This window comes from Mus musculus, chromosome 15 (assembly GCF_000001635.26).
Source record: "Mus musculus strain C57BL/6J chromosome 15, GRCm38.p6 C57BL/6J".
Taxonomy (NCBI): Eukaryota; Metazoa; Chordata; class Mammalia; order Rodentia; family Muridae; genus Mus; species Mus musculus.
This window is the reverse complement of record NC_000081.6, coordinates 96,993,537-97,006,366: the sequence shown is the minus strand read 5'-3', so window position 1 is coordinate 97,006,366 and position 12,830 is coordinate 96,993,537. Positions and strand designations below refer to the sequence as shown.

Below are 12,830 nucleotides of genomic sequence, written 5' to 3'. Positions count from 1 at the left end.
TGCGCAAATGCACGTGAGCACACAGAGTTGCAGTCCTAAAAATTCCACGCTGAGTACAAAGAAGCTGCATAAGGATTAGCTGGACAGACAGACAGACAGACAGACAGATTGGAGGACAGTGGTGGTGTGGGCAGAAGCTGGTGGGGAGGGCTTGGGCTTTTCACCCCCTTAACAGGAACACGTCGTCCTGGTTTGTTCTGCTTCTTCATAGCAGATATAAATTTATTAACGATGCAAACTATCCCAAGAAGCTTCCTAGCAGCTCTTCACCCTACACTACAGCTTTCTGAGCTGTCTGAAGGCCCAGGCCGGCCTGGGCCTCTTCCTGTTACTGCTACACGCTTCTGTGAGGAGCTGGTGCTGACTCAGCAATCTCCCCCACCCCCACCCCCACCCCCACCCCCGAACTCTTCATCTTTCAGGGGACGTTGAAGACGAGCTGCTGCATGCTTACAGCAAGGTCTACACATTTGATACGGCTCTTCTCATGGTGCGCCTGGCAGTCCTGGTGGCAGTGACACTGACCGTGCCCATCGTGCTGTTCCCGGTAAGTACATGGAGTTCTGAAGAATTGGGGCAATGTTCTGACTCGGTGTGAACTTAGGTTTCTATGTGCTTGCAGTTCTGGGTCCGGGCCCATTATTATTTTCTCATAGAATGTAGGACAACTTAAGGTTGACCAGATAGATAGATAGATAGATAGATAGATAGATAGATAGATAGCAGTGTTACTGCTTTTAAAGTATGAGAAAAATACATGAATTCAAATTTATTTTTTTTATTTATTTTGTGTTTGGTTGGGTGTTTTGTTTTGTTTTGTTTTTATGTATATGAGTACACGGTAGCTGTACAGATGGTTGTGAGTTATCGTGTGATTGCTGGGAATTGAATTCAGGACCTCTGCTCGCTCCAGCCATGCTCTCTCTGGCCCAAAGATTTATTTATTATATATGTAAGAACACTGTAGCTCTCTTTAGATGTGCCAGAAGAAGGTGTCACAGTTCATTTTCTTTCTTTCTTTCTTTCTTTCTTTCTTTCTTTCTTTCTTTCTTTCTTTCTTTCTTTCTTTCTTTCTTTCTTCCTTCCTTCCTTCCTTCCTTCCTTCCTTCCTTTTTTTCTTTTCCTTCTTCCTTTTTTTTTCAAGACAGGGTTTCTCTGTGTAGCTCTGGCTGTCCTGGAACTCACTCTGTAGACCAGTCTGGCCTTGAACTTAGAAACCCTCCTGCCTCTGCCTCCCAAGTGCTGGGATTAAAGGTGTGCGGATGGTTTTGAGCCACTGTGTGGTTGCTGAGATTTGAACTCTGAGCCATCTCTCCAGCCCCATGAATTCAAATCTAAAAAACAAAACAAAAACAACAACAACAACAACAAAAAACCCCAGAGCTTGGGCTGTTATCTATAAACTAATAAAATATATAGAAGTGCTTATGACTCTGGAAATGAGAGAGCCAAAGCCATATAAACTTTAAAGATCACACTGCGTCTTGCTTTGATGGTATTTCAGTTTGTGCCTCGGTTTGTGCTGATGCCGCATCTGCAGGTCAGATTATTGACTCTGGCATCTTGATGGGTGATGGGAAGGAGACCCATTAGATAACATATTGGAAGAGATTGTTTTCTGACCTCTCCCCCAAAGTGGACACGTGCCTTCTGGCATTTGGGATCCCTGCTTCTTGGCTTAATCAGGGTATCGCTTTGTCCTGGGTTCACAGCATTGGGCTGGTGAGGGTGTGAGCCGCACCCAGGGACAAACACAGGTTTTCACCTCCCTGCCAACTCTGTCCCTTTTGTAAACATTCAGTTTACTCATCCATTTTAGCGATGTAAAAATAAGCGACTCAGTAGCCAGCCTTGCTGTGTACAAAATGTTCTGCACAGGACTCGGCATCAGCGAGCCACTTAAATAATGTGCCGTGGTCACTTTAAGTGCAGCTTGTGTGCTGAAAGTGTATTTTGGCACATTCCTTTTCCATGAGCACATGAAACCAAATCCCTGCCACTATCGTGGCTAGCACTTGACACTTAAATAACGCCTGGCCTCTAATATATCAGAGAGCATTCTGCAGGTCATATGTGGAACTTCAGCTTCAAAAGAACTCAGACTTGAGAGGGAAGTTTTGACGTACCAGAGACACCTGCATTGTTGTTTAATTATCTTGTGCAAGGGAATCTGTTACATACTTCTACTTAGCTTTACACAGAGGCCCTTAATACAGTGTTTTTGAGCCATGGTCTCCAGAGATTGATGGATGTGGCTGTGGTCATTTGTCTAGCAGATAACTGGTGAGCTAATGCTAGGCTTGATGCCAGAATGGGGAGTTCTAGCTAGCCTCGAAAGATATTACATCTTGAAAATCCAAACCTCCCTGAGAAACTCTTACCTTGTGTAAGAGCAAATGTCCCGGGCTAGATCTGATCGTCGGGAACTATAGTTGTTTGTCAGTGTGGGATGCTGTTAGGATCCAAATTGGGCATAAGAACCAACATCCAGAAAATAACTAATGCCCACCCTTTCCTGTGTAGTCTCACTTTCTGTTAGCAGTATAACATTGTGCACAACATGGTCTTTCACTGCCAATTACAGGTAAATGTTACCAGTCTCTGACAGAATAGTGGCCGCACAGAGGATGAACCGGCAGTGTTGGATATGAAAAATGGGATTTTTTTTTTTAATGAATCTTGCCTTTCCTGGAATGTATCAACTGATTTTCTGGTTTATTCATGTGCCATTAACCCCATGGGAACATGGATCTGGGCGAGCAAATCAAATGGCCGTGACAGTGACAGAGAAAGAGGAGTGGTGCCTGCCTTGTCCCAAACAATTTCTAAAAGGCCAAATTCTGATATGATTTTGACAGGGTTGTGTTGCATGTAGTTTTAAAACCATGCTACCGCCTTTGCCCCGGAGCTGCGACTGCGCTCTGGCACCTCCTGGCTTACTTTTTTCCTCCCTGCTTAGGTCTGCCAAGCCGCCAACACTGTCCTGGCTCCTCTCTATCCTCCAGGAGTCAACAGCTCCACTAGCCCACTCCTGTGACCCTTTCCCCAGGAGGGATCTTGTTACCAGCCCCACCAGAGACCTTTGAATCTGTGGATGAAAAAACACACATTCAGCTAGTCACTTTACAGCTTGCCTCTCATGGAGCAATCGCTGGGCACTGAATCTCCTGCCTGGAAAAACATGCCCTCATCAATTCATTATACCCCGTCTCTCCGCCACATCCTTGGCCACCCGCTCCTAGCGGAGGCCGCTGTCCCTAGCGTCCTCAAGACCTTACATGACTGCAGGGTCCCTTTTCCTCCAAGGCATGACAGAAAAGCTCCCTCTCTTTCCCTGCATCTGCCTTTGCCGCGTAGGACTCGGAAGTCCCACCTGTACCTTCTGCTCATCAATTGGCTCTCAGCCTTCTTTGTTGACAAAATCATGAACCAATCAGAGAACCAGACCTTCGTATCAGCACCTCCCCCTACAGAGTTGTTACGGATAGTGTTTTTATTTGCTTCTTGTAACTTGAGGGCAGGACTTCTGTGAATCAAATACAGGGTGTGGCTCTCCTGGATGCCACATGGCGATGGATCTCTTGGATGGCGATCTGTGCGTTCAGAAACATTTGATCACCAAGAAAGGTCTTTATTGGCCTTCATAGTCCCACATACAAGTAACGAAAGAGACCTAGTCTGGGTTCGAGTCTACTAGTATTTGGCATTCTTTCCCTTGCAACAGATGGTAACCAGGCTCTTTATTAGACGACAGGATAAGAGTTTGTCTGCTCCATTTTCTCTTATCCCATTTGTCATCTCAAGTTAGGTTGGGTCTGATCTTCTTAGCGCAGGTATATAGGAGCCGTTTGTGATGTCTGCTGGGCAGATGTGGAGGCCAAATTAACTGATGCTAACCTCCCCTTAGCAGCTTCACATGAATCTCCTTAGGCATGGGGCTGCGGGGGGGGGGGGTGGTGGTGGTGGTGGGGTCCACTATGGAATGCACCTCCTTCCAGAGGATGGATGGCGACATTCATAACTGTGCTTCATGCAATCAGGTTCACACCTTACTAACTAACCACAGAGACTAGAAAAGCAAGTAACCTTTATAGTGTATCCTAAGTGGACAGGCTCATGTTCTATCTATAATGCGTTCAGAAGATCACTGCCCAGGCTCTCTATCCACTTCTATTTCATCTTCTCACAGAACAATCGTCCCTTCTGCATGTACCGCCTTCAGGTCTCCTGTTCTGAGGCGTGAACCGACACAGGCATGCCAATATGGTGGGCACTGGCAGGAAGCCCAGTAGAGTTGGTATTCCGAAAATGCTATGCCCAGGCAGCCTTGTAACATGATGGAGGAGTCATTTCTACTCAGTGGGAGAATCCGAGCTTATTGAGGGTATCAGTCAAGGCTGTTTCAAATCCATGACCTCCACACTGGGCTGGAGACACTGTGTAGGAACAACTGACCTGCCTAAACTGCATGGAAACTTTTAAAGTCATTCTGGGTCAGGGGCTCTGGCTGGTGCTAGGGGCTTCCCTGTCCTGCTTCCCACACACATTTTTATATCTTCATCCGCTTGCATCCGTAGAAAAGGGGGCACGTGGGTAAGGGAAAGAGCCCCAGGGCCTTGTGAGTAATAGGGTTGAGTTGCCTCTTTGGTCCTGACATGGGTAAACGGAGCTGCCCCAGCTGTTTGGATCCGCTTTCCCCTAAAGGTGGCTCTGTGACATGGAATGAACAAGCGTTCCCTTCTAACCCTTTCCACTGCCCGTCCGCTCTCAGCAGGCCTCCTTCCTGGTGCTGTTGCCCTCTTCAGGAGGCCATTAACTCTTTATGTTCCTCTTGTTCCTTCAGTCCTGTGAAGGATTTTTCCTCCGCTCACTCGTGGTGAAAGCAAAGCCCTCGCTGTTCACTCCAACTTTGCTCTAATTTATTCTTGCTTTTCTGTCTTCTTGGTTCGGTCGGCCAAACCTCAGTCTACCACGTAACCTTAGGAAACTGGGTCCATTCTCAGACACCCTGAACATACAGGACGACCCTTGACTCGGTTTTTGCTTTGTTTCTTTTCTTTTTGGTTTGTTGTTGTTGTTGCCATTGTTGTTTCCAGTGCATCATTTTAACAACAAATCAAAAAACAAAAGCTTTGTGTCTTCAGGTACCACAGATCTACATTCAGCTCGCTTCCCAGAGTCAGACACACCCTTGAGCAACACTCGCCACTAGAGAAAACTTATCACAAGCCCACAGGCTTGTGGACAATATCAGACAGACATTCTTCACAGGTCATAAAGTAGGCTGTCGCAGAGACTTGAGGGAAAGGGGTTGAACTCTCTCGATTTCCTCTTCCTGCTTCTCACAGTGAGCTTCATATTTTTTCCCTGTTCCAACTTTTAAATCCTTTCACAAAGTCACTGTTAAGCCAGTTGCAAGACTGGACTGTGTACTTTGCCACTCTACAAATGGAGTTCCCTTTGACCCACACAGATGGCTTTAATTTTCCGGTATGGTATGCAAGGAATGCCTCAGGAGAAACTGCGGGCCGTTAAGCTTGCATTTTTTTTTCTTTTTGGTTTGTCCATACATACTACAAAATGGAGTTCTCGTTTGCTGTCTCTGCTGTAAGCTCCCGTCTCAACACCACTCTGAGCGTTCGGGACTGAGAATCAATTACGGGAAGCTCTTGCTAAACTGAAGGGCTTATACATCGTAAGGCAGATAGAGTAATTCTACCAAGTCCAAAAAGAGTGGCTTCATAAACAGATGCCAGAGATAAGCATGTTTCTGTGTTGGGCTGTCTGAACCCAAAGGCTCTGTCCCCCTGTCCTCAGCGGCCTCTTTATCTACTGACACACCATTTACTTGGGCTCTGCAGCAAGTGGAGCCTCTCTTGAGCGTTTGCATCCTTCTTTCAGCTGCTGAAACGGGGCTGGAATCTGTCGAGAACCCCCAAAGGGAGTGGAAAGATTCCTGCTGTCAGTTTAACTCAGCATTTACTGAGTGCCTGCTCTGTGCAAATGACTGAGGGAGGGCCTCTGAAGAATGCTGAGGTTATTAACTTCTTGCTTGCCTTTTGGGGATCTGTAATCTATTAATGTGTGTGGGAGGAAGGAGGGAACACAAAAAGTATCACATTTTTTTTTCTTTTTCAAAATACCAGTGGAAAAATGTTAAATAAAATGGAAGATTAGGGAAAAGCCAGGTCTCTAGAAATTGCTTTACAGTCTGCGTAAGTCACCTCGGCGTCTTGTCCTTGATGCTTAGCCAGTCTAATGAGAAGAAGACACACTTAGCTATCAGCGAGGACTTCACTGCCTCTAAGTTGCTCGAAGCTGTTACTTTATCGCTTCTGTCCAAAATTATTTTTTTTAACGGAGAATACTAAGATTCGAGAAAGTGAACGCGTGATATGCAACCAAGGAAAATAATATCACCCCTAGACATGAAAAATCGGCATGAAGTTTGCACAGCGTTTGGAATGGACTTAATTCTGCTCAACTGTACAAAGTTAGAAGCAGTTAGGGTGATAAGCGCTATGCAGTGTGTGTTTTCACACGACGAACATGAGAAAAAAAATCAAGAGATTTTTTTTTAAAGTGTGTAGCTTTGTTTGTGTGTGTGTGTGTGTGTGTGTGTGTTGGGTTTAAAATAAAAACAAAACGCTTTAGATTAGAATACTTAAAGCCGTAGCAGAGATCAAAAACAGAAGTTAAAGAAGCGACTATGCCTTTGCACACCCTCTTGCAGATCCGTACTTCGGTGATCACACTGCTGTTTCCAAGGAAACCCTTCAGCTGGCTGAAGCATTTCGGGATCGCTGCAATCATCATCGCACTCAACAACATCCTGGTCATCCTCGTGCCTACCATCAAATACATCTTTGGATTCATAGGTATGTCTCAGAAAAGCTTTTGTTTGGCCAGCTCAGACTTAAGACCGCCTTAAATGGCAAATACGGAGACGGAGCAGTGTAGACAGGGCTCCCAGTCCCCTTTAGGCTAATAAGAACACCGCCAGGCCCTGCTGGGTTCAGGGATTGCGCTGGCAGTGCCCGCTCCCTCCCAACTGATGTTGGGAGTCACCTATAGCCATTTGGTCCTCGGGCCTTTTCAAGAGATGAGGAAACTGAGCCTCAAAAAGCCAAGTCGCACACCTTTTGATGGACACTGGATTTAGGCATGCGCAGTAGTTCTGTCTTCCACTCAGGATTTGGGCATGCGTAGTAGCTCTGTCTTCGACGCCAAATTTGGGCCTGCCCAGTAGTTTTGTCTTCAAGAGACCAGTAAGGACAAATGTTGACTACCACTGGCTCTCTGGAGTCTGTGTCAAATCGGGTATTCAAGATGTTCTTAGAGGACTAGGAGGCTGATAGCATAAAACATCTTATTTCCTTTAACCACAGGGTCTGTTAGTACATTTAATTTCTCAATCCAGGCAGAGGGTTTATTGCATTTTAAGGGCAGAATAACTTTCAAGAGAATCAGGTGTGGGCAAATTGCAAAGTAAGAGTGGACAGGAAGCATGCAAGGTGTTTTCAGCCCTCTGAGTTTGTAGTTATATTGCTAAGTCTTTAGCAACTTGTATTGCTTGGCCTCTCAGTGCTTATTATGGTTATACTTACGATGCTATGATATGAAGCATATTTAAATTTTCTCTATAAAGACACAATTTTAAAAAGAAATAATCAAGATGACCTATGGCTTAAATGTTGCTTTTAATGCTAAGAATACCAAGATAGCATTATTTCTGTTTGTCCTGAAGCCTGGGCCTGCAGAAACCTTCTTTTCTAGGACAACCAGCCTTGGGAGACTATTAACCCACCCTGCATCTCTTTCCTCAGGGGCTTCTTCTGCCACTATGCTGATTTTCATTCTTCCGGCTGCGTTTTATCTCAAGCTCGTCAAGAAAGAACCTCTAAGATCACCCCAGAAGATTGGGGTAAGTAAGACTTGTGATATCTCCTCCTGTAAGTATTTCTTCAGCACTCAAGAGTAAGCCAGAAAACACACACGGTTCAGAAAAACGAAGCAGGAGACAAGACAGAAAAGCTGAGGCGGGGTAGAGAGGGTCTGTGACCATCCGAGGATTCTAGGGTTTCTCTCCTTCAAGTAACAAATATCTAAATATTTTGTTGAGTTCTCCTGTGGTAAATGCTGGCGTGGTAAATTCCCCAACAGTCATGCATGCCATGTATACTCCGATGTCCAGTGCCAGGTTTGATATGATTTGTAACATAATGAGGTACTAGGTTCTTTCGCCGTGTTGGGGTAATGCCAGAATTTTAGTCCCTTGCGAATTGCTTGATTCACAGGGGGCAAAGATGGCCTTCATTTCCCTTCTATCTATTTATTATCTATCTCCCTTATATTCATTTCCCTATAGGCTCTGCTGTTTGGATTACAATGTAAAAATCGGGATCAATCATTTCCCAGTTAATCTTTTCAGATGTAAGATATCATCTTACTGAACAATGGAGTACACATTTTCTTTCTATGATAAATACTTCAGAAACACACACCACAATCGATAGTTTACCATTAATTAAGTATTATCAGTTAAGATCAGTCTTCTTCCAAGGCTTGAGAAGTATACTTCCAAATGCAAGTTTGGTCCTTGAAGTCATTCATTTCTTGGGGTGCCCAGGGACATAAGGGCAGCCGTGTGCTCCACCCTGCCCGGGTGTCTGCAGCAGCGCCCCCAGGGGAAAGTACTCACCTTGGCTGTGACCCATTGTCATTTGGACCAGATATAAAGTGGGCCAAGTTGTCTCCTAGACCCATACTAACGACAACTTCACCTGCCGTTCCTCAGCAGGTAGAATTAGAAGACTGATCTGTGTGGTGTATGTAGGAACACTTCCAGTTAAAACTTCTGAAATATTGATGTGTTCTCAATATTCCTACTTACAAAGATACCCATACTTGGTCCTTTTTTTCAGAAATGACCAACACACACTGGGCCTCCATTTTATCCGTATGGCTTATCAATTGTGTCACACACACTACTCTTCCTACCAGAGGGGTCATGAGTGTTTCCTACATCGTTCAGTCTTTGCCATTTAGTTTTTGGTAATGCCCATATTTTCACGTGCTGTGACTCTCTTCTCCACCCGTATGCCCGCCACGTGTTCACCTTTTCTCTCCTTTCCCAGTGAGGGTCCTACATTGACTTGCCATTTTTTCACTGAGAATATACAGGGCACACCACCACCCCATGACACTGTCCTAAAGCAAGCTGTGCTGCTCCTCGTCTCTGTTCCTCTCTCTAATGTGCTCCCTCTGAATTGCAGGCTTTGGTCTTCCTTGTGACTGGAATTATTTTCATGATGGGAAGCATGGCGCTCATTATACTCGACTGGATCTACAACCCGCCGAATCCCAATCACCACTAATCCCGGGGAGACGCGTCTCCACTGGAAACAGCTGAAATTGTCTGAAGGACATTTTAGTTGTCTTGATTGGGATGTTAGTCTGAGGAATTAGCAAGATTCCAAAGACGTTTTTCTAGCTCTATCATGGGATACTTGTGGAAGAGAAAATTATGGGTTTTGTTGGGAATGGTTTTGTTGGGAATGGTGAAGGATGCATTAAAAATTCTGTGGCACACATTTTAACCCAGGCCGTGCAGTGCAGTGTGTGATGCCCGAGTTGTGTTTGCAGCAGCTGTGCAAGCTGAAGCCTGTTGGCTGCGTGTGTTGGTCAGCAGACAATAGCCTGTCCCCCCATGGTCACTCCACTTCTCTCCACCCCCAGATTAACAGGTAATTCTACTCTCAGAACATCAGACAAAGACCTCCTGGTTGGCGAAGCTATCATCAGTTACGGCCATCTCTCACTCTACACCAACACTAAGGGTCGGTTGACTAGCTGAGGCAGGGGGATATCTTGGGAGCTGTCCCTGTGAGGATCATGAATGACGGTTGCCAGTATAGAGTACTTCATTTCAATACTCAAGGAATAGTTTGCCCAACCTGCTTATTACACCGAGTTAGTGAATTTTCATTCTTTTTATTTTTTGGTATGGCAAATGTTCAAACATCTCACTAAACATAGAGGGGGGTTATTTAGTTTATCATGAAACAACTACCAAAAAGTAATGGTTTTTAACATCTGCCTTTTCATGTTGTTTCTGATATCTTTGTTCCACTTTGTCTTTGAACAAGGCTTCCCCTCTCGTCTTCCGTTCTCACTCTTCGTAATTTTCAGAAGACCACAGTCCGTGTGGAGACACACTACCCAGTATTGTTTGATACATCTCTATTTGATAAACATTCAGTGCAGGAAACTGTGATTTTGCTATATGTTTGTGTACATAATCTCATTCTGCAGTTATCAGAACGTTGACATATGGGACATTGGATTTTTATTTTTTACATATGTAGGTTTTTTTTTCTTCACAGACAAAATGTTTATATCATCAGGGTGGGGCAGGGAATTAAGCTGGTGGGCTCAAAAATCCATGGGTACTTATCTGTCCATTGGAGACATCTAAAAATTAAAGTCAAAGTTGTGCATAGTTCAGTAATGCTCTTCACTGTTTACAAGACTATAATCATCTCAGCAAAGTAGCGAAGGAAGGGTTTGTAAATAATTTTCAGTGCTAACAATGGTCTTTGAATTTAACATGTCTAGAATAGGGTTTAGTTCATTTTAGTTTACATCGGAACTTGGTGACATTCATTTGCCATTAATAGAACATCGTGTGGTTAGGAATAAATGCACCAACATGACCCAAAACCACATTGCTCACATCCATGGACGCTTACACGGGATGGAGTTCAGACTCCGCCCACTGCCTAGAATCTCTGGCATTGACTTCTTTTTTTCAATTACTGGTTGTATATTTTACATTTCAGTAAAAAGCCAAGTCTGAAATGCAAGTATCCTACAGGTAGTGATAGTACTGTCACACCAAAGCAGTTTTTCAACAGTGTGCCTAAGAAACATATATTTGTTTACTGTGTCATTTTCTGGACCTTAAGACTATACAATGGTGTGCTTTGTGATAGAAATTGAGCATTACTAGAAACTACCATAACTTCGGAGTTATTATCATTTGGGAGGGAAAAAAATCACCAAATAGGATCTTTAAGATGTCTTTCTATTTTCATTCATCCAAGAAATAAATCAAGATAGAAAGCAGAAAGGGTGTGCTGCAAATATTAAATATATTTTATCTGAACATATTAAATGTGAATATAAAAGATTAATCCAAAAATATTGGAAACCTGTGAAATCTGTACGTATTTCGAATCTTTACACTTAGAGCAGCTAACCTGGAAGTATCCACTTGTGTAGTTAGATATTCAAGAGCAATATCACAGTGCCAAAGACTTCATTCACACAGCACCGATCATTTGTGTGGCCGTTTTCAGGATTAGAGTTCACACAGACTCCAGGGCAGATACTCAGAATACCGTTTTCTGGTAAATTTAACCCATTTGTAAACAGATACAAATTTTATTTTCTTACATCATTTATAAGACGGTTCAATGTACTGGGGGGATTTTTTTTATTACAGACTGTGTATTGGTATATAATAAATAAACTTTTCAAATGATGTGGCTATGATCTTCTTTCGTGAGTTATTTGTATATGACACAAAATCAGAAGTGTGCATACTGCGTGTCTTAAATCAACGCGTGTCCACCGTGCACATGCAGAAAGAATAACTTTCCTCATCTCCTGAGGATAAAGAGCACAGCAAAGCCTCCATCTTACACATTCTGTTGCTGCTGTTACAAATTACTGCACACTTAGTGGTGCAGACACATCCAGAAGATCCAAAGCCAGACACGCTATCACATGTCTGTGATCCAGCCCTGGGAACCTGAAGCGGCAGAATTGTCAATTGAAGTCACCCTGGGCCGCACTGTAAAAGGCACGATCTCAAAAAGTTTTACCTCATAGTTAAGGAAGCCGGCAGTCCTCAAATCAAGGTTCTGGTGGCTCTGCCTCTTTCCGGAGTTCTAGGGGGTGAACCTAGAAATTCCCTTGCCTTTCCCAACTTCTAGAAGTCTCCTACAGTCCTTAGCACATCATCTCTTCCTCCATTTTCCAAAGTTCACGATGAATGGTCTTCCTTACTCAAAACTGTCCCAGATCTGCCTTTCTATCTTCCCTGTTTTTGGTCATCATCTCTGTCTCTGTCTCTGTCTGTCTCTCTCACTCTCTCTCTCATTCTCTCCACCTCTCCCCCTCTCCCCTCTCTCTGTCTCCCCCTCCCCCTTCCTCTCCCCTCCCCCTTCCCCTCCCTCTTCCTTTAGATCTTGCTCTCTCAGGTGCGCCTTACTCCCTTTAAGGATCCTTGTGGATGTACGAGGCCCGTGTAGACAACACCCAGTCACATCTGTGACGTCCCCTTGTCCAAGCTGCAAGGACTGGGACATGAACATTTGGGGAGGAGGGTCATTATTCTTTCTTCCACCACCCCAACACACATACATTTCCCAGCCTTTACCACAGACTACGCTCGCATTCACTTGTGTGCCTGATGCAAATACAGGTTACCCTAGATACTGCATATGTCTCCGATGGATGTAACAGGAAGTGAAAGATATATTTTAGAAAGATGATCCTAGCCACTGGCTGGAGAATAGAATGTGTGTGTGTGTGAGGGGGGGGGGGCTAAGATAAAGAAGAAAGAACATGTAGGGATGTTGTGAGCCACTGAGAACAGCAAGATCTGTTTTTCCCATTGGGAAGTTCGCTCTGTCTTACACTAGAGAAGCGCTTCTAAAGGGGAGTCTTGAGGATCCACATTTCCATGGAACATTTTTTGGTTTTTTTGGGGGGGGTTGCTTGTTTTCTTGTTTTTAACCTTGAATCATCCATCCCCCCCATCA

At 44.3% G+C, this 12,830-nt stretch overlaps 1 protein-coding gene across 6 annotated transcripts in view; it reads left to right on the top strand.

Moving 5' to 3' along the window:
- Slc38a4 (solute carrier family 38, member 4) overlaps positions 1-11,551 on the top strand; it is a 61,141-nt gene extending 49,590 nt beyond the window's left edge. For 4 of the 6 annotated variants that reach the window (NM_027052.3, NM_001358058.1, NM_001358059.1 and 1 more), the window contains exons 13-16: positions 423-547; positions 6,734-6,878; positions 7,827-7,924; positions 9,276-11,544. In NM_027052.3, coding sequence (NP_081328.2) covers positions 423-547; positions 6,734-6,878; positions 7,827-7,924; positions 9,276-9,377 — 470 coding nt within the window. In that variant the 3' untranslated portion in view covers positions 9,378-11,544. Of the gene's footprint in view, positions 1-422; positions 548-6,733; positions 6,879-7,826; positions 7,925-9,275 lie in introns of all 6 variants that reach the window. The other 2 variants (XM_006521350.4, XM_006521351.3) reach the window with 1 other exon arrangement.
- Positions 11,552-12,830: the final 1,279 nt, after the last annotated feature.